The sequence below is a fragment of the Colias philodice genome, chromosome 15 (assembly GCF_061535455.1).
Source record: "Colias philodice isolate Cphi_HAF_F1 chromosome 15, ilColPhil1 Martin Lab GWU primary, whole genome shotgun sequence".
Taxonomy (NCBI): domain Eukaryota; kingdom Metazoa; phylum Arthropoda; class Insecta; order Lepidoptera; family Pieridae; genus Colias; species Colias philodice.
In genome coordinates, this window is record NC_143100.1 from 8,850,411 (window position 1) to 8,877,971 (window position 27,561).

Consider the following 27,561-nt stretch of genomic DNA (forward strand, 5'->3'; position numbering starts at 1 on the left):
TGGCGGTGATTTCGAGGATTGTCACCAAGCCTTGTGTCAACGGTATGTTTGGTATCGTAATTCAATGGCACTAGCCGACCAATTTTCATATAAAAACATCGGAAGAGATTTTTTAATCGCAAAGCGATTGAATGTAACAAATGACGATTGATTACGTATAGTTGACCTCTCATAGGCCTATTTTAGTTGCCCGATCTTGTAGGCAATTTATTTGACTCGTTTTTCAACCCATTTGACCTCATTATTGCACCCATGAGATTTTTCTTCAGGGCTCAAACAATAAATCGCTGAGGGATTAGGATAATCGTTTGTTAGACAAGTTTCTTGTCATCCCACCAGGATTATTATATTGTATTATAAAGTTATATACAACTATTTACGTAAAACGTTTAAGTACTCAACGAATACTGAGAATACTGACTGTTGAGTTACATAGGATAGAGGATAAATAACGGAAAGTCAATCTTTCCAAACAAAAGCCTCTTATTATTAGATATTACTTGGAACCCCTACCCTTAACGAGAAAGCTCTGCCAAATGACTTCTCATTTCTTTGCTTTGAGGGGGGGGGGGGGGGCAATAAATGAAATGCAGTACAGACTATACGGCTTTTAAAATATAAGTCTGGTAAGCGAACTAAACTTTGCTGGTTTAGTTCTTGCTATACCGCTATCCGTGCCTGCTTCTCGTGTTTACGGGTGAATTAAGTTTATCAATAGTTATAAATGCAATGCTATACAGAGGATATACTGCATTTAAAACATGACAAAGTCTGGTAAGCGAACTAAACTTTGCTAGTTTAGTTCTTGCTATATCGCTGTCCGTGGCTGCCTCACGTGTTTACGGATGAATAAAGTAATGTCCTGTCTTCGCATCCACAGCTAGCTGTCCTATACTGTCATAATCTTAACACAGATTCATTCGACATAGCTCCCCACGAGCTCAGTTCTTCATTTTTGCACTCGCACAACTGTGGACAACACAAGAGCAATGCCTCCATTGGTAGCAGTTACAATCAAGGGCTAGCAAGGTAGGCTAGCCATATTACGGATGTTGGAACAACCGACTATATTTAGGGCAATTTTCTTTGTCTAGTGTAACGTTTAGACTGTCGGCATTTAGCATTCCTACGGAACAAGGATGGGATCAGATCTGCATCCTTAATGAAGTTAATCGAAAGGAGATACTTTCAGACGAGTATAGTATTCAAAATCCACCATATTCCTGAACATAATAATGCATAGTTAAAGCTTCACGCGTCCTACGTACATTATTTGCTCGTAACTAAATCAGTATGTTATAGTAGGACGCGTGAGAGATTAAGCTTATAATCTCTCTTGCCATTATCCTGCAGCAGAATTCCTTGGCGATAATTTGTTCTCGTTAGAACGAGCGAGGTTGTTACGATAATATGAGAAATCCTGTCAGTTAGAGACCTGAACGACGCGATAGAGTACCGCTATTTCAGTAGTAGTAGCACCTAGAAGGGTGGAGGTATTCTGGAAAGCGGAACTGAAGGCCCGGTCAGCAGCACCAGCCACCTAATAGACAGTGTTCAGTGCTGCACCATTATAATCTGCAAAATGACTCTGACGGTATGAAAATGTGGAGTACATTTTCAAAATATCAAATGATATAGTTGGAATAAAAATCCTATTTGCCTCCGTCTACCCAAAAGACATACGGAGTAGCTAGTAGTAGTTGGTTGAATTAGAATAAGTACCTATAGTTAAAATCCTTTGTTACTGACTGGAAAAATTTGGCTCTTTTCCTATCTGACGTTCATATAGCTGTTGACTGCCTAGTGTTATGCACAAACACTATTATTATAAATAAGTCACGTTATGTAGTCCCGAGGCTTTCGGTATATAAGTTCTGATGTAAATCATAATTATACCTTAAAACCGAATTGATTAGAAGTAACGTACTTGGCTGTAGTAATTGCAGTTTTGGGACACAGATAAGCTCCTTATCATTTTAGTCTCTTGAGTTCAGTATATTTGTTTCCAGTACAGAGTTTATGACCTATCAGTTTTAAATAAATAATTCATGCATTGTACTGAAAGTACTAGCCATGTTTAGATTATGATTGGTGGCGTTGGCTCTAAACATTAATAGATACCGCGCGGTTTGGTTGGATGTTAAAAATCTGTATTATAATTAAAACCGTTTACCTGTTTTGATATTCTATTGCCTTATACAAGGGGTGACCTTTTAAATTTATTTCTGACCCCAAAAGTAAGGACCAAGGTCTCTTCTTGTCTGCTTGTAGCAGGTTGGGTTAAAACTGTGTGAATTGAGACAGGTGGTAATTCTATGTTAAGATGATTCAATTGTGCTTCTGCAGAGTTCTAATTGAACAGATAAAGGTTTGAGTTTGAGGTATTTTTTGCCTCGTCGGGATCAGCTGTTGCTTCATTTTGTAAGTAACATCTAAATGCTTAATTGAAAGTCGTTACTGGCGCTTTCGCAGATTTGCGCTAAAGATAGTGAAAATTGTAGTAACTTTAACTTTTCAAGCCCAAAAGGTTGACTAAGGTACACTTGAACCAATCTCATAAGTTCTAATACTTTTAATCATTATGATTAACTTTTTGGTTCTTATTTGATTAACTTTTCATCTGGGATTGTTAATATATTATATAATATAAAAATTTGTGTGATTTATTGGTAGGTATACTATCTGCACACCTTACTCTTTCAAATAAAGAAATAAGTAATTACTTATGTATTCAAATTCACATTGGCGTCCATATATTGTACACCAGGTGGTTAACAAACAGGTCTCAATAAGTAAGCTTCAAATTACGGTCAAGTGTTTAATAGCTGTGTTTTACCTGAAAATAAAACACATATTAAATACTTACCTATATTTGAAGCTTACACTTAACGTCCACCTGTTGTGGATTTCGACTCAATGAAAAATATCCAGCGCCCGCACATTATCGTGCGCCCCGCCACCTGGTGGGGAGGTGTGCGAGAGAGATAGCATACGTACAACGGAAAGAGAGGGAAAAATAGGCGGAAAAAGCTAGGTACCTTCTCAATAAGTAAGCTTCAAATATAGGTAAGTATTTAATATGTGTTTTATTTTCAGGTAAAACACAGCTATTTATATGAGTTATCATATTTACGTATACAGAATGGAACAAAATCCCCATAATACTCGTAATGAGCCCATAAAACTGAACCACTTTTCCCAAAGAACATATTAAGAATGTAAAATTCCAATAAAATATTATTTACTATCGCAAATTGTCATTGTAAATTATTTATGATAAAAACTATTATAGGGAAAATCAAATACATTTTAGTGATTTTACTTTACCCTATTTTTTGCATTCTGTACGGCCGTGTGTAAGCGAGAAGGAATGATAAGCGCCGCCATTTAAGATTCGTTTCTTTAATGAAATGCGTTATACGATTTATATTTTCGAACTTTTGGATTTTGTAGAGCAGCTCAATAAACACACGAAAAAGGTAGTGTTGTAGCTTGTTCTTTTGTATGTAAAATTATGGAAAAAAGATTGTTTAGTACAATCAGGGGCGGATCGTGACTTTATGGGGCCCTGGGCTGAAACGACTTAGGGGCCTATCTAAGTATTCAACTAGTAGCTATTTAAAAATATTATTTCGTGTTTGTACGTGCGTCTACCTATGTGTTAAATTTTTTCAAGGTCAATAATATGAAAACAAGTAAAGATGAAAATGCAGATTAATCTCAGTTTTAAGATTTGCATAACCATAAAACAAAAGCGCTTTCCACCGCCTGCTTGTCACTACATATTATGCTTAGTTCTTTAAATCAATTCAACGGATTTTAATTCAGCTTTCATCAATTCAGCATCCTTTATCTATTTAAATATAGATAAAGGATGTCCCAAAAAGTAGCGATATAATGAAGCTGGGAGGTAGAGGACCTAGAGGGCTATCCGAATCACCTCCACACATATTTTCGGAGTTTTGACGTTTTTTCAATTTTTCACCTATTGCTGAGTACGATGAGATTTTTATTTATGATGGCGTGAATTATTGCGGTAAAAGCCTTATTTTTTTTGTGTGCTAAGCTAAATGATAGGCCAATTTAGTATGGTAACATTAACTATCGTAAGATCTTTGGATAAAAAAAAAAAGAATTTAGCGCCAGACAGATAGAATAGACGTTTATGTATGCAATTTTTCATCAATGAGTTCTTATGATGTTATTACGTCGTAAAATATCGTTCTGTTATGTCCGTACTCTGTACGCCAACATGCTCACCCTACATCCTTTTCGCTTGTTCAGCATTTCTCAGCATTCCTGGCCTTTTTCATAGCATCCAGGTTCAGTCTTTTTCCAAATTCTATTGCTTATTTTCCTTATAACACTGAATGTATGTAGTTATGTATTAGAATTTAGAACCTCTCAAAACCCGATATAATGACATAGTATCCGAGTATTCTTCCTTTTCCCATTTGATCAGTAGTAATTTCAAACGAGGGGTTTGGTTTGCTGGTATTGGCACACTCTCAAAAACAATATTTGGCACTTTAGACGAAAATGATGCGTTAAAATATGATAACGCTATACAAGCTGTACAGAATAATGATAAAAACTGAGTTCATTACTTACTAAAAGAAAATATTTTAATTACATCTTCTACATTTTCTAAATTTAATTCAACATTATATGACAAAAAAAGTAATGAGGCCAGTCTCGCACAAGCTATCGACAAACTCTCTTCTCAATTTCACAATGTAGGTATCATTGATAGTATAGTGGCTCGTCTCGAAGCGTCAATGCTGACGATATCATTCCGTTTAGAAGATATAACAAATTCCATTCTATTCAGTAGACAAAACATCTTACATCCGGCTATATTAACTCCCACGCAACTGTACAAGCTTGTCGATAACTAAAGACACATACCTGTAGATCGTAAGTTACCTTTAAGTATGTATATAATTATGTAATATACATTTGTTATTAAACATTTCTAAGGTCGTTTGTTATACCTAGTTAATCCAACAACAAAATCATTTTTGTATTACGTATTCCTTTAGTCGCCATACAAGATTACAGATTATTTCATCGTTTAGCTTTGCCTACTCAATAACTATAACTAATTCTTTTGGTTACGTAATTCCTAGTATTAAGTACATCGCATTGACCACTGACAACTTACTATACTGTGTGCTAGAGTCTATTAAATATTGCACCGTTATAAATCCAAACAAATTTATCTGTGACGTCACGAGTGTATATTCGACAACTTCAAATCCCCGGTGTGAGAGCGAACTGTTGATAAACGCCGTAAAGTACCCTACCAGTGCAGTGTCATACCGATTTTATATTCGGAAACATGACAATTTGGGAACCTATTTCAAACAATAACTGGATTTACGTGCAATCCCAAAAAAATAAACTATTTGTAGAGTGCCTCAATAAAAATACTGTAATTATAAATATTTCAGGAACGGGTATTCTGAACATCCCAAGTGACTGTATAGCTTATAATAAGAATATTCGGCTTGTACCTAAGTTTAAAGATATGTATTTTGTTAAATGTAATTTTTACTAATTCCGATGTTAACATAATCAATGACTCCTGTTGTAATATAAGTAAATTTAAATTAGAAAAGAATAATGAGCCTGCATTAAAAGATATAAATTTGGATATTTTCAGAGTTAAAACAAAATTAAAATAAGAGGCAATTTCGGATAACATAGACAAAATTATTGAACATCAGATCATAAAATACGAGACTCACTATTCAATTCTAATCATTTCAGTTCATTGTGCGATAATTGTCTCCTCTATCGTCCTGCTCAACCCCCTCCAGTAGAGTCTATCGCGTTTGAAGTACAAAATACCAACCCAAAGTCCCAGTAAACGCCGTCCTGAACCTATTGACAAAACTCAAACTCAAACATTTATTTATTCAATTAGACTTCTTAAAGAAGCACTTTTGAAACGTCATTACATATTTTAAAATTTACCACCGATTCGGAAAGCAGTATCTACGGAGAAGAACCGGCAAGAAACTCCATAGTTGCTCTTTTAAATCATGTCAGTTTTACAATTTTACAAAATACATATGTAACATCATATATTATAATAACATGCCAAAGAACTGTCCTGTGGTTTTTTCGCGACAACCCTCCATGGGTTTTTATCGTCCATATATTCCTGAATACTGTAGTACGCTCTCTGAAGTCTGAACTAGTACATTTTTTATATAAGTTTTAAATTTAGAACTAATAAACTCTTTAATATTATGAGGAATTCTATTGTAAAAGCGTATACCTTGACCCATAAATGAATTTTTAACTTTAGCTAATCGGAAAAATGGCATTTGACACTTTCAAGACTTCCCCTAACTAGAATAAACGTTTGAGTTATCCTTCTTCCTAAACTTCAGGCTTTTCAACCCTGAAGTTTAGTCTACCCTGGGGAGGTGTTATACGTCCGTACTCTGTACGCTAACATGCTCACCCTACATCCTTTTCGCTTGTTCAGCATTTCTCAGCATTCCTGGCCTTTTCCATAGCATCCATGTTCAGTCTCTCTCAAAATTTTAATCCCGACGGACGGCTGTCCTATAAAACTATTTCGTATCCTCTTATATATACTTCATATATAAAAATCCTTATCATGAGAGTCTCATAACAGTTCGTAAACTGAAAGTCGGACAACCATTTTTTAATTTCAAATTATTGCCTATTCTTTTTAGTGGGGTCTGGGGCCCTTGTAACCTCGGGGCCCTGGGTTGCAGCCCATAAAGCCCATCAGTAAATCCGGCCCTGAGTACAATTACAGCATACTGATAGGTACATACTTTATTACCTATTGCATCCATATTTTATTATATTATCACTAATAATTTGGGGGATATTTGTAGCGTTCAGACGCAGTATGTACTGCAATTAAAAAATATTCATACTATGTTGTTGTTAAACTTAACGTTAACATTTTTGAATATGTTCTTAATTTAGTTAATGGTCGAAAAAAGCTGAGTGTGCTACTTTTTTCGATATTCACTTAAATTTACCAACAAGACGGTAATTGTGTCATGTTTGTTTGAGCGTGGATATATAGGAAACATGATATGTATAACATTCCCCGTTTTCCAATTACAGCACTAGAGCGCATTATGCGGCATAATGCTTAACGTTGAATGTTCCAACTACAGCAACGCTTCGCACAATCGAGCACTAGAAAAAGTAATGCGCGTGAATTGATGCGTACAATCGATTTATCGTTAGTAATTATTAATTGTTGGAAAAAATTTTAAAGCTTTCGTTTCATTGTAGTTTTTTCGAAATAATCAAAGTTAATTCAAATTGTGTTAAAAAAAATAAATATAAGTATGGATGAAGGTACAAACATTGAAAAAAATGTTAATGAAATAATCAAAATCCAAATTACTTATAATAACCGTAAATATTTTTAAACCACATTTATTTACACATTAATGAGGTTATTACTAACTCTATGAATATTTTTTTTTTCAACACTGAACTTAGCGCAACCTGCTGGTGCGTTTCATGTTCCAATTAAGTATCAGCATAATTCGGCATTGTGCGGCACTGAGTCGCATTATGCTTTGTAATTGGAAAACGGGGATTGTGATTAAGTGTATGTTTTGTATGCAGATGTTAAGCATTGACGAATATTGATTACAACCTCAAACAATTTACATACTCTGACCAGGACTAAGTGCAGTCTGAAAAAAAATAAGTTACAAAAACTTTGCTAATTAATAACTATTAAAATAATAATATGTCTGAACATTATATACGAATAAAGATTTCAACAACATCGTCAAAATCATCCAATTGTAAAACACTTTATATATTAATATACAGTTTTTATACAAATTTATGATGCAATTCTGTTATTTGGAAGCAAGCATGAGTTTATTTTTCATAAAGTATGTTTCAAGCACAGTATTTTAATTTATAAGTATGTTTCAAGCACAGTATTTTATGTAGATACTATATTGCTTTGTACTCAATTTTAGTATCATTTAGTCACATCGTAAATAAAGTAAACATTTCCCGGACCGTTCATTACTTTTTGCCCGTGTAGTCTCATTAGCTGGTAGCGAATAACGATTCCCGAAGCCGGCGCATTTAACATTATCACCTTATCATTGTTAGCGAGATCGCAGAGGGTAATGGAAGATCTGTGTTCGACATCCCACCGCTCTCCCTTGCTTCCGGCGAGGGCTCACAAAAAATAATATATTATACTGTATAGTATCGGTAGAAATGGACGTCCAAGGCGAACGGACCGGCCCGATACTCGCCGCGATTAAAAATCGTTACAACTTCCGTTCGAGTCTCGGAGCGAGGCCCAGATAAAAAAGATAAATAAAAAAACAACAAAGATCGATATGGCGGAACGGCGCTACCTGTTTTTTCACCGAGCTCAGTGCTCACTGCTCGAGGCGATTGCGTGCTAATGTCGTCGTTGCCAGCGATTTCACTGATTATTTTTATGTACCTTTAAATTGTAAAAGCAACACCATTAAAGAATATCGCATTCTTATTTTAAATCGTTTAACCGTTTCGGAGAAATGTTGAACTCACATTTTTGATATCCGAAAGATACAGAGGATGGTTCCTAGAAGCTTCATAAGTTTTCCAGTCATTGCTTGTTTGTTTCAACAGACTAAATACTTACTATACAAATAAAACCTTTATGAACCCGAATTCTTCCGGTCATTACATGTTTATACTTATTATTTATCAACAAGTATTTCATCGCTCTTTATAACATTTCCCATTCACAGATTTGGTACCTACAGAGTACAGACAATTGTAATGGAGGCCCAAATGAGGCACAAATAAATTCGACATCAGCTTTTGCGGTACAAAGAATTATTTAATGTGTGATTTAAATTCAACGTTTCTCTTTGGAGTTCCTTAATTTATATCAGCTATCAATATTGGAATTATCTTATGGCGATCATTATCATTAGGTAGATGTTATAGTGCGTTGTCCACACGACGCATGGAGCGACAAATTAATGATGCCATAAATGCTCTCCTATTTACATATCGAGGTATAGAGTCCACTTAAACGGTCGGACCGATGATCGAGTTTCGGAATTATCGGAATCGAAACGAATTAGCATCACATGATGTCACGCATCCGGCTGCATCTTTAACGGGGACTATAAATCGAACGGTTCGGTCGTTTTTCATTGCGACCGGTAATAGAATATATCGGATTAATAAAAGATTTCGATGAGAGACAAGATCGGCAATTTCACGAACGCCATAATGATAATTAAGTATTCGACGTTCGCGGTGGTGTGCGTGGGCCTGCGCAGGCGCCGAGCGGTGCGGAGAGCAGCATATCAAGTCTGGTAACTATGCGGCGTAACTCCGGTAGCACTGCAACAGGTCGGGCGGGGGACGGCGCGGGCGCGGGGCGGTAGGAAATCCTTCACTGACGAGCGCACACGGCTGCACACAGCCGCGCGCATGCATGTGTGCGCCATCCGGTTCTGTGGCCGAGTGTGCTGTGCGCACGCCGGTCGTGCCGCTGTAGTGGTGCGTATCGAGTCGATCGATCAATGAGCTCGACACCGAGTCGGACTGTTGCCTGCATGCAACTCATTGATTAACGCTATGAACGTGGAATTGTTTATTCATTCATGATGAATATTTTTATTTCAAATGAACGTTTTTGTAACCCGTATCCTGTGGGCTGACCTTCTTCAACATCAAGAGCACTGCACAAAAAATCTGATCATTTTCTTGTTTCATATCGATCACGCTTAAGTACTAATTTTTTATTATAATCCTTCTCATAATTCATATGGTATATTTAATCTATATATTATATACAATAGGTACGCCGTACGTCGAAACGATCCTTTATAATTTAATAAACATGTATTTTTTACATAAATAGGTATTATTATTAATATTTTTTACTCGCAAGTCGCAACATAGGTAGTTAAATACAGTGTAGTTGGTTGCTATTTTTTTCAATTTCTATCAACTATGACTTGATCTGTAGAGTGTAGGTATGGATAATTATTAAATTTGAAGAATACAATAAATACAAAGTATTTGTTAAACCTATAATTCTAAAGTCCTAGAATCTATCAAATTGAAACACTTCCCTTCTAATTTGAATTGTAGGTTATACCTACTATGTACAGCTACATAGTCGGTACATCCGTATATATACCCATTTTTGTCTACTGTATAATGTAAATGAAACAAAAGAAGACATAAATTGGTTTTATAATTGGTATATTTTGCAGGTAGTTAAAGTTGATAGGTAGGTACCCATGTAAGAAGGTAAGTAAAAATATAAAAAAAAATGTTTCGTTTTCTTCGCACCGTTCTCTCCACATCACAATGGCTCCACTCAACAAAAAAAATTCAGTCATATATTGGCTCTTCATTTGTTATTAATGGATATTGTTTTTCATCCAAAACTATATACCAACAAAATAAGCTTCACTTTCAAACCAGAATCCTAGCAGAAAACCGAAGCAGTGTTCAGTAAAAACGAAATAAAACGTGTTCAGTTAAAAACTTAATACCTACGTTAAGTCATCCTAAATTCAAAACTTGTATTATTAAAATTCACGTCGTATTGCATGCAATCACAAAGTTTAGACATGTATCCGATGTTATCCCATTTGAAACTTATCTGCATTTTAAATGATCGCAAAAAGCGACACGCTCACTAACCTAACCTAACACTGGTTTTTAGTTAATTGCTTTCAAAACGCTTGTCAAGATGGCCCGATGATCGATTAGGTGAAATTTAATAGAAATCACCTACATTTTTGGCCATACCGGTTCAGTTTTGAAAGCTATTGCGTGGGGACGGCAAATTTGGTTGGCGACCAATGTTGACACACGGTTTCAAGGTTGCCGTTACAGCCAACGGGACGACTACCACACGATTCCGCGAAATGTCATCACAATGTGAATTGATTATTGCATGGTTTTTAATTGCAGCTGCAGCTGTTTTACTCGGATGTTGAAAATATTAAATTGGTTGGAAGGAGAATGATAAACGCTAACGCCCACTCTGTATTTCGAATTCGAATTCCTCTATTGTTTTCTCTGTTTTCTAATAATAATTGTGAAAGTGCAATTCATTTCTTGATTCTAATAATTGTTCTAACCATAATAAAATTGAAAAGAGGAGTCCTTATTAGAACAATTTCAATTTTTAGTCATACGCATTAGACAAAACCTAATGCGGATTGTAATAGAAAAATATTTAAATAAATGCATGCGGATTTCAGTTCGGATTTACGTATTGTTAATTGATATTGGCATAATTTATATTAAGTATATTTATATTTGGCATTTGGTATATGAAATGGTACATTTAAATGTTATAACGAAAATCAACAAATAAGTACAGTTTAACTACTTAGGTATGATTTGTTATTTATTCAGTATATACTGAATAAATAACAAATCATATATATGTATCTAATAAATCTCTCCAATCAACTTGATTCATTAGACATAGATAGCACATTTAAGACAATCGAATGTAACATATTTTACTGAAATGAATTCTCATGAAACACCAACACAGTTGTAAGTTGTAACGGTAAATACCAAGCGAATTGCATTTCAATTATCAAGCCGCAGTCGTGTCGCAATCGTGTCGTGTAAAGGGTGAGGCAACGATTGTAGGCAGGTGTAGGCCGAGGAGTTCGGAATTTGCGTGGCCCGTGGCCGCGTCGTGTCGCAGGCGTCGCGTGGGCGCCGCCGGTTCGCCCACGACGCCGCACCTAGCCGTGTCGCCGCCACTCGCACAGTACGCACTACGCTTTATACTTTAAACAATTCAATATTTAAAAAATGGGCGATTCCGCCATTATATTTGTTTAAAATTTGAATATCATAGGCCATGGCTTCTAGGCTTTGTGGGCTGATTTATCAGAAACAGTGACAAAATTATTGGCATTGACAGTAAGATAAGTAGGGAAACATTAACTGCCGTATTACATACGCCAACGCCCAACTGAATGGTGGATTTAACAGATTGCAATTAAAAAAGTCATTAAATAGTACCTTATAATCTGTACAATTTTTATACCCCAATGTACTAGAAACTAGAATAACTTGATAGTACCAGTACATGCCGCATCTACAAATTATTGTGATTGTGACCAGATTTTGCTGGACTGATACATTTTCATTTGTTCACTATTATAGATTACAGCTTAGCGAATTCAACCACAACCAATTGCGATTAAAGCTCTCAAATTTCCACGGTTTATCTAACGAGCTTTAAAACTATATACAGCACTAAATTAACTGCATTAAAATCTAATTTTCTCCGCACATAAAAATTTATTTATAAAACAACAGTTTCTAAGAATTGTTTAAATGTGGGAAAGATTCGTAAAATCTTTTTCGCAGTATCAATCAAAGGGCTCTTAACATTTATTTTACAGTCGTTTTTTATGTTTTGTGTTCATTGAATAATGTATTTACAATGACGACTCCCCACGACTCAGTAGACATAAGGTCGACATTTAAATAATATGCAAAATAGTACAACTACTATTTAAGATTTTAGTCACCATACTACATTAAACTGAGCATTAAACTCAAGTCCCAACATTTTTTATTTTATTATGAGCACAACATAGTTAATATAGTATGCAATATGTATAATAACAAATATGGTACCTTCTCGATTCATTTGTTTTTCTATAAAAATTCAGGGGTTCCTAAACAATAAAAATAAAGTACTTACTTCATTTGTTTATAAGAAAGTAGTAGAAGCATACGTAGTCGACGGCCGACAACTAGAACGCATAACTAAATCTAATAAATGATGAGTGCCCACACTTCATAAATAATAACCATAGTTCATCAAAGTTTTAGTTACGTGCAAATAAGTATGTAACATAACACCTACGAAACAAGCCACGTATTGACGGATAAAAAAATATTTGAATACGCACCTTCATGCTGCAAATGATTATGAAGTCTACCATGTTGTGATAGAGTGCATTATCAAAGATCAACATAGCCATGGTTTAGTAGTGGAAAGTGATGTCATTGGCCCGTACACAGTACAAACTACTCCGGCCTCTGTCACTGCTTTTGATTTTTGACCATTGTGTACATCCTGGAGGCACACGTCATCTACACGGAATTCAATAATCAGGCAACGGACGGAATGTGGAATAAAAACGTTATAAGTGTCGAAGATTCTAATTTAATGTTTGCAAGCTGAGTCATTAGAGATCGTAAATAAAAAGTTAATGACGGCTATCGGTCGACCCACTATAGTAGTTGCATCGCTCAGATTTTCTATGATACATTGCACTGTGCGTCACGGATATCGTACAATCGGAATTGTGTGAACGCCCGATTGAATTACGGGACACGCTTCTCGTTTATTTCCACAAACAAACGTTGCAGATAGCTTCACATACAAATAAACGGTAGCTAAATATAAATCGAGCACAATTCATAAAATACACATAAACATGCATTTAGCATGGTAAAGAACTAATTTGATATAAGATGTTACGCAATATATAGCTTTATACCGTCTCGGGATCATTGACATTCATATTTGTAGACCTCTGTTGCCAACCAGAATCGTTGCTTCTTACGTGTATGAATTATAAATTTAAAATTCAATAATTTCTATGATTTATGTAGACAAGTCGTCAATTACAAGTTAAATGTTAATTCGCGTAAAAATAATTTTATAACTTAATTACACGACTAAGTGACATTATTCAATTGTTCTGTAATTAACGACATAAACGTCATTCTTATTTCATGACTAATATTTTATCAACACTTTTTAATGTTTCGTGTTTAACATGGCTATTGGCTAGTAAGTAAATATTATTGTTTTAAAGGAGAATAACAACAATATTTATTAATTATGTACAGTGATTGTAATGTGTGAGTTAATGTAAGTTAATGACAGTATTAGTCTCAAAAGTGATATTGTTGGTTGAATGGTCGTGGTCAGTTATTAATTATTATGGTGGTGCGCTAGCCGCCTGCCGCAGTAATAGCTGGCGATGAGCGGCGGACGGCCTCAGAGAAGGTCGCCCGCCGCGCCCCGCGCGCCGCTCCCCTCACGCTCCCGCCTAGTGGAATTTATGTAATTGCCTTCAATTAAAATGAGAAGAATTTTATACAGCTCGTGTTCCACACACGAGATCGAATCTATCGTTGCCTAGTTGCCGGTCGTTCCGTACGCGGTACGACATAGAATATTCGCATTACCCGGGTCGGCTAAGGTCACCGCTCACCGGCGAGCGACGTGCGTGCCGTGAATGGATCGACTCGTGCGACACCCGGCCATTCAACGAGATCCTTCATTCTAGCTTTTGTTCTTACGTAACTCATACATTATTATAACATAATTGGACGATTAACTATAACTCTAAACTCACCGCGGGCCGATCCGATCTAACGTTTTATACCCTACACTCCACCAATACCTTATCGTTTGCATAATTATTCGACGGCCAAATTTATTAGTTTATGCTAAAGCAAATGGAACATATAAAATTTTATGAGACAAGGTTTCTCTTACTATTGTTTGACTTATGTTCTGTGACATTAAAATTGTTAAATTAATGTGTCCCCACTCTCTCCAGAACCGTTAGCGATATTTTTATTTAATGATGAAAACTTTATGTAAACCTTTTTTTACCATGATTTAAAATATATATGAGACATCGAATTCAAAGCGAAATATAGATAGGATAGGACGCATCAAAATAAATAATATTTTATTATTTGTTTCCTCTACATCTAATATACTTGTAAAATTTATGTGATATCTCGCATCCGTTAATAATCATATTCTATTTTTTTCTTGATGTTTCCTGCTTATGTAGACGCTGTTTGTATGTTAATTTGTCGGATCACATATGTTTACGAGCCAAAAGGTATAAAAAATTGGTATCCGCGAAAACCGCCAATGCGCAAAACGTGCGTGTTAATCGATTCTAGGAAGGTCCATTTGTGAGGCGTATGATAACACGGAAATCTGAAACTTTATTCAATCTCTTATCAATATACAACACGTCACTCTGTTACATACATAGGTACTCTACTTTATCATTGACGCGAAAGACCTTATTCCATATAGAGATTTCTATATGACACCTCTTCAAAGTTTATTTTAAATTATTTCTAACATTAAACACCATACAATTTAAGTAGTTGTCAGCGGTCAATTCATTTAAGGAGTACTTAATAAATTATAAATGTACTTATTTTATAAACGCTATAAAAATATAAGGTGCTGATATATTAATGTATTCATTCATAATTAGATACTGAATGTCCAACATATTTAGACCACATTATTCTACTTTTCGATATCAACGACGCTAAATAAGCATTCCTTTATCATCACATCCGGTGATACAGTTAATAATTCGATTCTGTCATTAAATCGTTTGTACATATAATATTATTATTAATGATATTTGATAGTTTTAGACAAACAACGCTCTTGTTAAGCATTATCGCGGTTTTAACTCGCGAAAGATAAATAACGTTCAAAATAAACTACTTATCACTGTTAAGTAACCAGACAAGTTATTTCGTAATATCAAAACCCGTGTAGATATTAATATGAGCTTCAATTATTCCAAATTATTCGTAACAGTCACTTTACGGTTACAAATTACAATGTTTCGAATGTGGTGTGTGATTTATAACATAGGTACATATTTACGGATTTTGTCCATCGTCATTTCCTTACGGTTTCACCACAGCTTCACTCTATAATATTTTATCAGTGGAACTTCTATGTTACAACAAGTTTTAATAGTACAGTCCAAACAAAAAGTTATAATAGTAGCATGAGTAAGTATTATATAACATCAAAAGTTTTGTACAGTACTCCCAAACTGATAATGCGCATAGAAAAATTCGTCACTGTTCGGCAACTGTCATATTCCCCGAGCTTCCGAAGACGATATGTATATAGAGTGGTTAAATGTATTTTCTTCATGCATAGTTTATTAGAATTATGAGTTTTATTGTGATTTTATGGTAAAAGAGATAAGTAACGAAATTTGTTTCGATAATTCAATGTAAATAAATAGCGAGGACAAGCCACACGATTGCGAATATATATTTGTTGTATTGATTTGCTTGGAAAATTCAATACTTAGAACTATTAAAGTGTCTTACTGAAGCTGGCGTGATGATGGATGCATGGAAGGTTAAAATAAGACAAAGTTTATATTTAAAAAAATATTTTCAAACACTGGTTTACATTTAAATTGTAGAAATCTAATCATTAAAATCTCAGTCCAAAGGATTTACAGAATCAGGGATTATCTCTATTTCTGATATCGTAGAATGATCAGAACTTTCATTATGCTCTTATTAACATTCACTTTCCCCGCTGCTATCTGCTACCTGTGTAAATAATTATTTTATCGGAAAATTCAACTTTGAAACAAAACTAAGAAGGGTATGTAACAGCAGCTCTATATTAATTCCATACAGAGATAACACGTGCGGTAACCACTAATAAAGACGACTGACGGATTTTTGAATTTTTTGACTGACAACTGCTACCCTCACCGCAGTCACCTACCGCCCGAATTGTTTTCGATTGTGTATGACTCTGAATTGACTCCTATATCTATCGAACAAGGTGCAAGATGCAAGTGCATTGTTTAGGGCACTTACGATTCAATGATGGAGTACTGTACTTAGGTACTTTAAACACGTACACGTACTTAGTTTAAATACTTAGTCATCATCATCATCACTCAGAGATGTTATTTACTTAAACAGAGATATCACCTAACTCCCGCATAGTTCCACGTCTTCCTTTTTTTAGTTAGGTAGGTACTAGAAGTGAACGGTGAACGAAATTTTGAAATCGGTTCAGCAGTTTCTGACATAAGTACATTCACACACAAACAAACTCTTCAGCTTTAAATTATAAATATAGAATAGTATTATATTATCTGTAGTATAGATAGATATAAAACAGAATACGTGTATCCCGGTATTGGAGACAATTGCGGTCAACGTGCACTTCTCTATACATACATACTATGTTTATACGTTCGTATGCGTATTTAAACGGATGGAAAGCGTTCGCAGTCTTCCGCCAGCCAACGCGTTGCCTCCAGAATATCAAGCAAAGCCTGATTTCTATCCGATAGGCCACAATTACCACGGATATCGTAATTTTAAAACGTTTTCACTTAATAAGATTTATCGCTAAACCTGCACTCATTATTTGCAATTATAAATGTGGCATGTTTATTTTTAATTTTCGATTTAGTTGAGAAATTCAATATTCATGAGCAAATAAATCTTAATTGGCTTATATTAACTGCAATAGAAGGTAATAAGTGAAATAGAAATGTTTTTCTTAATCTGGAGACAGAGAGGTCACCAGAATGTCACAAAATTGTCTCAATCGTGACCTCTGTTAACCTCCGCAATTTATAAAAATAACATACAAATATACCGCAAGAAATACCCCAATCAAATTATATCAAAATAACCACAATAAAGCTATGTTTACGCCATAATAACGCGAATTGTATTTTTGCGCCAACATAAATTCTAACAAGTCATTAGTGATTTTCGTTGAACGCGCTTCGAATAAAGCTTATTGTGTGGCTCCTGTTGACTTTCCGTGAATCGAGCCCATGTGAGGTTTACTAACGGTGTCATTTTCTTTTTAACCGACTTCAAACAAAAGGTATAGGTATATTTAAAACGTTTGTTATTATTGGATTTGCAAGAGATTGAGTTATATGATGATCTATTGTAGCTTTTAATTTTATAGAAATATACGCACTATACTTATATGTTTAATTTAGAGATTAGTATTAAGTTTAATCAAAATCTAAATATTATCTTTTAAAGTCTGAACAAATAATTTTATTTGAAGTTATTAACCGCAATGTAGGATCAAATCCTTAAAATCCTTAAAACAACAAGAAAAACGAAATAATATGTAGGTATGGTAGTAGGTATAAATCATAATTAATATTATAGAAAAACCAAATACGCGTTCGAATCCCTCATTTGTGTCTGCTTTTAGTGTAAAAAACTTTAATATTATTTATTTTGCAGATTACAGATATCTTTCAGAATCATAATTCATTCAGCTGCCATCGAAAGAACTTGCTATACAGCTCATTAGAGTCCAATATATTGTCTAGGTCCAATTTTTTATAATTATTCGTCGATTTTATAACTGGTTTCAACGGTGGTAATAAAAATAAGATTGTTATCAACTCTGTATTCTATACATACCTACCTATTGAAGAATTTTATCAACCTAGGTATATAGTTTTTGTATTTATATCTGCCATACTATGTATTTTAAATACTTACTATGTATTTTTATGGGAATATGGTTTTGGATATTTTTTCTGTACAACTGTTTTTTATTACTTACTAAGTTGATATAAAATAAATCTGCACCGACAAACTTAAGCTTTGTGGTGAGCTTATCTTCGGAGACCACGGTCTAGACTTAGTATTACCTATACCTAGCTTATTTGTTATTGTACACTATCAAGTTCTAAATATAATCAAATTAATAAATCATGTCAACTAAGATCGGATCTTTTAGTTATATCCATAAGCAATACAACATATTTCATATTTAGTTCCACTTTTTGTTTTACATTTCTTTTTATTCCAACGGAAGTAAGGCAGTTAAACTAAGGACCCAACATTTTTTCGTTCAGAATTCTATAAACACATGCCGATCCGGTTCCGGTTGAAAAATTACTTCGCTCTACACATCTGCGATGATTAACAACGATTCTTATTTAAATTCACTCTAAATTAACTATGTTAAGTATATAATATATTATGTGTGTAAGAATATGAGGATGGAATACATTGGAAAATATAATACCGGTACATAAAATCATAGCTTTTATTGTTGCTAATTCAAAAACCAAGAATAAATATTAAAATATCGTACTTAGGTGTATTTGTATAATAGAAATAAAAATGAACATTGCATAACAATTTAATCGAACTCTAAAAGATACAAGCAATCGAATGTTAGGAATGCAAAGACGTTAAAATTAAAACTCGTCGTAACCTAACACCTGATTTTTTATCTATCTACACACGTACATATTTAAATACATAAAGTTTCCTTGTATTCGTCACAAAAACGCTGTGAACATTGATGTGGTTTCATTCAAGAATATTCATAAATGACAAGAAATTTTTATTTTAAAATCATGCGACTTGGACACACCTAAACAATGGAAGCAGGTAGAAGTTTTTGTTGGGCTCAAACATCTTGCAAGCTCTATTCATTCATTATACATATAATTATTCTTGTTTTGTTAATATTTTTTACGATCCCATTAATAATGGATGATATTATTGTGGTGAAGTTCATTAAATGCTATTGTTTTTTGTTCATATAAGTATTTTATCTCTGTAATATTTTTATTAAAAGTCAATCTTGATGATTATTATCAATGTGAGGAGGGGAAATACAAGAGAAGAATGAACACCCATAATATTATTTCTTTGAGAATGTTTTGTATGTGTGCTAATTTACAAGAAAATACGAGTTTGAGATTATCGATCGATATCACAATAATTTATCTGTTTTTTCTAAGAGTAGGTAAGTAGATATTTATTGTAGATGTAATTCTTGAGCAGAGACGCAAACATTATGTAGTGAGGAGATAACTTTTATCGAGATAAGCAATAAGCTCAATGAATGTAAAATGTTATTTGTGAATAGACAGGAGTACAATATGCAACGGTAGGTGTAGACAGAAGAAGCTATTTAGTTGGCGCTCCCGTGAGGCGTTGCGTTATCGCTTGTCCTTGACACAGAGAGGTTGCACAACAGTTTGTCGCGGCAACCTTGCAAAAATGACGATTGGTAGACCTATCGATAACGGCCTGCATTCTTTGAGCCACACTATGTGGAAGATTAGTCGTAAGATCTGTGTCACAAGTCAATTGGATCGTAATGAGGTCCGCTCCAGGCGATAGGCTCTCGTTATCGTAACGTCGAGTAATAAACATTAAAGGAAAGTGGGCGGGGTGGTGCAGCTCTCGTTGGCCGGAAACCTAATTCCCGGATGCGGTTGCGGGGGGGGGGGGATTTCGCCGGAAGCTCGATAAACGAGCGCATCCGCTACCGTCGCCCGCGCCGCAAAATTTGGCACCGCGAACGCTCGCAGCCCGTTTCCGGCTCCCCCCTTCGGCACTCACCCCGCTCGCCTGCGAAAATAGCGGCCGACTGCTTCGTGTACGCGGTTCATTCAGTATGGCCGCCTTCCATTCATAAAAAGGCGAGGCGCGCGCGGAGGGGCGCGGCGGGGGGCGCGCCTCCGCCGGCCCGCTCCCGCACCCGACGCCAGTGCGGAATGTGCCTGCGAACGGAACGCTCGTTTCGTCGGAGCGTAGCGCTAACGCTCCCGGTTTCCCATTAAAATGTGTATAAGAATAAGTGCAGTGAATCCGCACGAGTTCGGAACCGTAAAGAAAATCGCCGTCGTCGAGATCAGGAGTAGAAATCAACGAAGAACTTCACCGAGGAAGTGAGTAGCGGCCATATTGCAGTGATAACCGCGCGGCGGGCGGACGAGAATCGAGGCCGGTGCGTGGGCCGCCCCCCGCCCGCGCCAGGTGCCGCTCCGACCGCGCCGCTCTCGTGAGCCTTCCCGTGGATTTGCGCGCCTGAAATTCGGTGGTTCTGTCGTATTTTTGTGAATCAGTGAGGTTTCCGGCGCGAATACGGTGCGGCACGAGCGGTGGAGCTCAGTGTTGTGTGTGGGGCTAATCGGCCCGAGTGCCCTTGTGTAGCGATGTGTGTAGGAGACATATGACGTGGAACGTCTTCGTAAGTACCCAGACGATGCTGGCTCGCCCACCAGCCCGGAATCCGTGCAGGATGTGTCCACTCGCGGCAGATGCAACTAGCTCGTTTTAATGAGTAGCGGTTTACGGGGCTTAGGTATCGGTTAGATAGATGTTAGATGGCTAGGAACCACGTTAGGATATATGAAGAGCGTCGACACACACGTGCGCGTCGCTCACAGATCGCCCATTGCTACATCAACAAGCTACAAATCGCGCCAGCACGAACCCCATGGCATGCTCCAAAGTAAACACGTAGTGCGATAAACACATGTATAGCAGCATATAATTCGTATACGCATACGTGGAACTCTACGAAATATCACCAACTTGACATTTCACACATAAAGCTGATATTTCTTACCAATAAAAGATTATAAGTTATGAAAGTGGCTTGTGACATATGATCTTAGTATACTGAATTATTATAGCAACAGCGTTACCAATTTCTACAACGTTTGATAAGGCCGATAAAAAATAATAACTTGTAAACAATACATGTATAACATATTATCTTTAACGAACTTTATAAAACTTATAACGTATTTAGACAAAACAAAATAAACTATGTTTATAGCTATATTTTAGGCTTTATAATATAACGTTATAAATTATAATATATTCAACAACATGATTTAATTTAAAAGAAAACAGAATAGTTTTTGGCGAGCACAAAAAAGTAGTAGGTTGGTACTTGGTACCTACTACCTGTGCCTTTCTTATTAATTAAATATAAACTATTTAAGTCCTTTATTTGACTAAATTTAAAATCTTTAATTCAGTATAATACTAATTAATATATATAGGTAGTAGATTCTGTTTCAATATTTCAATCATTTTTGAAGATTTTCTAAAGATAATCTCCTTTGGTTTAATGTAGCATAGCTTTTGATTGAGCACACAAACAAGAAAAAGATTATACAGGTACAATATTCATTCATAACTCATTTCTAGTTTATTTCATTTTTCATTCATTCGACTCATTCATTAATACAATAAACCTACCTAGGTTCTGAAGTACCAATACAGAATGGAATTCATGACAACTCTGAATATATTGATATTATCAGAATTCTATTAAATTGATAAAATAAAGTTTAGACTCAATCATTCAAATTAAGAAAACTGCTAAAAGCACAATAGTTAAAGGGAACTATAAGCACAGAATACACAATAGTACCTAAACGCTACTATAGTTTATAACCTCCGAATTCAATCTTAAAACCATTACTACAATATAAGTAACTATACTTGTAGAGCCTACACTATTAAATATCGATATACTTCGCGCTCATATAGGCTCATATAACATATTCAACTACACAATAGTTACACGATTAACTTTCACAACATTAGCTTCCAAAGCACGTCTATTTGAAACCATAACAATATATAGTTTAGCTAACAGTACAAATATGAAATCCCATTTCTAAGTTCGATAGCATCACAATATTAGCCTATAACTAACATGTCTTATCTCCAAGTACTTGTAGGGAACCGGTTATTGTGTAATCAAATTTACACTACTGCCCGCAGCAGGCTAGAAACAATAATAGCTACTATTATTGTGACATGGAAGCATCCAGTCGAAAAGCATTTGGATAATGCCCTTACATTTTTAATGCATTAGAAGCACGAAACGACGATAGAGTTAAAAAGTTCTAATATCGTGGAGATAGTTGTGTCGCAAGCGAATGTGTGATAAATCTTGCTTATCGCGTTTGAAATCTTATTTCTGTTTCCTATTTTACGTTCAAACAATCGCTAAAATGCAAATATAATTGAATATCACAGTGACACTTCGACTCCGTATTGATTTATTACCATCTCTATTCTCTCTATTACTTATAATAATGTGTATTGTATCTGATACAATATCAACCATTTCTAGGAATTTCTTTGCATACATACAGATGCACATTAAATGCATTTTGATAACTTAAGTGAAATTAACGCGAATCCAATATGAATTATTCTCTTTCAAATACGGAATGATTTTCTTCTGCTATAAGTTGTATCACTGGGTCTGAGACACGTGTATCCAACGTCCGCACAGTCTGTCACCGGCAACGGTCTATTGCATATTCAAAAATTATTTATGCAGAAATATTCACGTAAAAACGAGTTTTGAAGTTGGCAAATAATCATATACCATTCATAGTAATATCAATATTGGCAGTTCTTGATCATTACATAAAATAAACTTGATAACAACCTCATGACGTCTTTTAATGAGCGATTAAAATTGCCATAATATTGTGTATTTAATTTTTTTGGTTTTAAAATGTACCTCATTATTTTATATTTAATTATTAAAAAAAACTATTTTGCCTGAAATTTTAAACGTCCATGACTACAAGATAGACACGAAACATTAATTTATGTACGTCACAATATTCAAATAAAACTGAATAACTAGTAATTAAATGTACAAAAAATATAAGTATGGTCTATTGAAATATTAAATTAAATTATAATTTCATAACTTGTCGGTAAACATAACGATATTAATAGGAAATATTATGTTCAGAAAAATACATTTCTTATTGATTGCGAATTTAAATGATTGATCTACTTGATTCATAAAAAAATTCACTACAAACTGAAAACTTTCCGTGTATTTAAATAGTATCGTTTGAAACGACTAAGTTTAATAACCATTGCATAATAATTCATCCAAGAATGACAAAAATCGATAAAAAAGCACTTGACAGACGTTAGTCGCGTTATTCTATAAATAAACGGTTTATAATGTTTAATTACTACGTGCATATCACCAATACATAATACCTACCATGTCATTGACTGGCGCCCAGAACACTCACGGCCAAGGATATCTTTATTGATAAACTTACTATAAAACCTTGCGACCAGCCTTTAACAAAAAGTCATATAAACGAGTTATCTACGTTCTCTTTTATTCAAAATTTGTTCCAAATTTTACATAAGCGAGCATTCAACGACTGAATATAGATAGATAAATATCAGCCAATATTCTGTATTTGAGTCAGACACATGGCAGACATATGACGGAAACATTTCTATTTTTACTAAGTGTAGAATTGTTCATGCATAATACATAGCGACTGGCAATAAATGCATTACATATGAACTGTCAAAAACGTAATATGCATGCGCTTATTGTACACCGGATGTTTGGAAATCAACATATCGCATAAGATTTAAATTTTAGAGTTCACGGTAAATGTTTTAATAGATCGGTGTTTGAATGAAACACATACATAAATGTATTGTATTGAAATGGAACTTTTAGTAGTGGAAATATAGTAGGTATGTAAAATAAATAGAAATGTATAGTTTTACTATACGTGACCAAAAATAATTAGTTTCAAATACATGACTGTAGGATCACAGCATGTTAATCAATACGATGTTATTAATCTTAAAGTCACAAAATTTATATATACCGGATTATAATCCAAGTTTACATGAACATTAGTAGTCCTCGACTGACATCTAATTAATTTATTTATTTTGTAACGCGTGTTCAAATTAATCTTCATTTGTCATGTAATTCTTACGAGCCAAGAAAAATGTTTTGCCATACACAGTATAAGATTTCTTCATAATATTAACTAACAGCGCATATCAATTTTGGTGAATTTGAAGGAATAGTAGCATCCTTAAATTTTAGTCGTAAAGTAGTTAGTCAAATAAACATTTATTAACCGACTTCAAGAAAAAGGAGGAGGTTATCAATTCGGCCGGTATATTTTTTTCTTTATGTATGTACACCGATTACTCAGAGGTTTCTGAACCGATTTACGTAATTCTTTTTTTGTTTAATGCGGAATGGTTTCGAATTGGTCCCATAAATACTTGATTCGGGAAGGCACAGTAGTTTTTATTTTATGAGCATTTTTGTCTGATCTCGATGACTTAATTGAAAATCTAGCAAGTAACATAATTGATTCACTTCCCGGTAAGTGGTAACCGATTGAGCTGAAATGTTGTATACATATGTAAATTGGATAGCGATGAAACGATTTGATGATGGAATCGGAAGGTGGTCATAGGAACTCAGTAATATTATATTGACTCAACTTTATCGAGTTAAGGCTCGTTTGATTCGTGTTGAAAAATACACTTAAAAGTATTAAATAAAAATAATAACTATACGTTAAAAACAACCCACTTCAAAAACGGAAAAGTAAAAAATAAAAAATATTTGATATTATTAATTACTACATAGGTACTATTTAGATGTGCTATTTATTAAGTAGGTTTGAAGTCGGTGTCAAGCACTAAGCACTTAGTATTAAGCCCGTGCACCGACATCAAACTTTTTATAATAGCACATCTAAATAGTATGTAGTTAGTAAAATTTAATAATATCAAATCTTTTTTATTTTTTGCTTTTCCGTTTTTGAAGTCGGTTGTTTTTAACGTAGATGTTTTTATTTTATATGAACCTTTCATTAAGCCTCGAGAATCGTGACATTAACTACTTGTAATAAAAATTACACGTGTAAGAAAAAATCTAATTTATACAATACTACTGGTTGTTTTGTCATCAGCACTTAATTAAGTAACATCCCATATTTGTACTTTTATTGAAAACAAATAACCGATTTTAAATTTAATTATATATTTATAATAACAAGATTTTTTAAAGAAACTTTATGCCGTCTCAAAGGACATCCTTAATCATAGAGGAATTGAATGAGTAATCGAATAGAGACATGAATCACGTTACACACAGGACATAATTCTGTTATGCCTCAAGCGGTTTCCGGACATGGAAATGGATTGGTCACGATTTTCTTTCACTACGCGATACAAACGTTGCATCGATACAAAATTAATTCACTACGAATGTGACTCGTTGAAATTGCTGTTCCTTTCATAAAATATACACGAGCCTCTAAAATACCGCGAGCTGCGAAACTAGATTGTTTTAAAATTCACAAATCTCCATAATTTTAAGATTCAAATGTTCATAAACGCAGAAAATACAACCAGTTGCGTATGATAACATAATCAGCGGTAGTGCGGTGTTTACACGAAATTCGGAATGCTTGAGCAAATGTACTTAATATGATTCATATGTAAATACTAGAATATTTTCGTAGCACATTAACGTAATCTGTAATTTTCATTTTTGTATAGGTAGGAAATGTCCGTCTGGGTACTAAATAAAAAAAATGGATTTCTGTATACCTCTCCAATAATAATATAACGTTACTTATAAACGTAAAAATTTGACACACATATTCACAAACATACTGGCTTCCACGCCTTCTTGCCTTTTATAGTATAAATGGATTTGAACTTACGACTTCTCGATTGGAATCTCACTAGTTTCATTATAGAGTGTTCGCATGAAATATTCAAATAGGTATACGAACACTACTCCCTTGCAAAGTTTCAAAAGGTAGGTAAAGAGAGACGTTATTAACGTGCGTTTTTTCTTCTTCTCCAGGTGGGGACGATGAGGGAACAGGAAGGCGACGGCCCAGAGAGCCGTTAGCCGGACTCGATGGACGAGTATGGCGGGCCGGCGGCGCCGCCCCGGCCGCCCAAGCCGGCGGCGCGCGTGCACCGCGCGGGCGCGAGCGGCGCGCGCCAGCCCGCCGTGTCGCTGCTGCGGCCGCGGCCCGAGGCCGAGCGCGAGCGCAACGCCTACGTGGAGGCGCCGCGCCGCGCCGCGCCGCCGCACGCGCACGCGCACGCCGCCGCGCAGCCGCTCAAGCCGGTGACGGCGCAGCCGGCCTCCGCCGCGGCCGACAAGCGGCGCGCCGCCGCGCTCGCGGCCGACTCCATAGTGTGCGAGAGCTGCGGGCGCTGCCGCTGCGAGCAGTGCGCGCGGCCGCGGCCGCTGCCGTCGCGCTGGCTGTGCGGCTCGTGCCTGTGCAGCGCCGAGGCGTGCGTCGACTACGCGTCGTGCATGTGCTGCGCCAAGGCGCTGTTCTACCACTGCGGCAGCGGCGAGGAGGAGGCGGGCGAGCCGTGCGCGTGCGGGCCGCGGCTGGCGTGCGTGGCGGCGCTGGCGGTGCCGCTGCCGTGCCTGTGGCTGTACTGGCCGCTGCGCGCGTGCGCGGCGGCGGGCGCGGCGGCGTACGGCCGCTGGCGCCGCGCCGGCTGCCGCTGCCCCGAGCGCCCGCCGCTGTCCAGTATTATCTAGTCCCGCCGCAGCGCCCCGCCGGCGTCGCGTTGTACAAATATTTATTCGCGAGCGCAAGGCCCGGGCCGCGCGGGGCCGGACTCAGTGAGTGTGTGTGCGCGCGGGGCCCAGGACGAAGCCCCGCCGAGTGATCGTAGACGAGTACTTGTAAATATAGTCGTATAGTGTGAATGTACGTGAACGTGTCGCCCGAACGCCGAGTCTCAAATTTTCTTGAGACCGAAACGTGTCATAAGAAAACGCTAACATTAGTATTTTGGATTCCACACAAATCCAGAGAAGATTAAGAAATGAGATATAAAACATACTTATTAAGATGTAGATAATTTACCATTTATTTATTAACTGAATTTGTATTTATTTGTAAATAAAACGACAACATTATATTATAAATACGAATGTTTACTACAATGCTTGTTTTTTTCTACAAATCCACCTTCCTGCTATGATAAAAGCTTGAGTATCGAGGTTGAGCGATCACAAGATTGTACATCCTCATGGGGATCCCCAGCTTCACAACTCCGAGACATAAAACAAATCAGTATGGA

General features: G+C 36.0%; 1 protein-coding gene across 3 annotated transcripts in view; it reads left to right on the forward strand.

Moving 5' to 3' along the window:
* The window catches only part of sty (sprouty signaling antagonist), a 53,049-nt gene extending 25,903 nt beyond the window's left edge, over positions 1-27,146 (forward strand). Inside the window, exons 1-2 of one of the 3 annotated variants that reach the window (XM_089703733.1) lie at positions 20,297-20,549; positions 26,312-27,146. In XM_089703733.1, the coding sequence (XP_089559859.1) occupies positions 26,369-27,013 (645 nt within the window). In that variant the 5' untranslated portion in view covers positions 20,297-20,549; positions 26,312-26,368 and the 3' untranslated portion in view covers positions 27,014-27,146. The other 2 variants (XM_089703734.1, XM_089703735.1) reach the window with 2 other exon arrangements.
* The last annotated feature ends 415 nt before the right edge of the window (positions 27,147-27,561 follow it).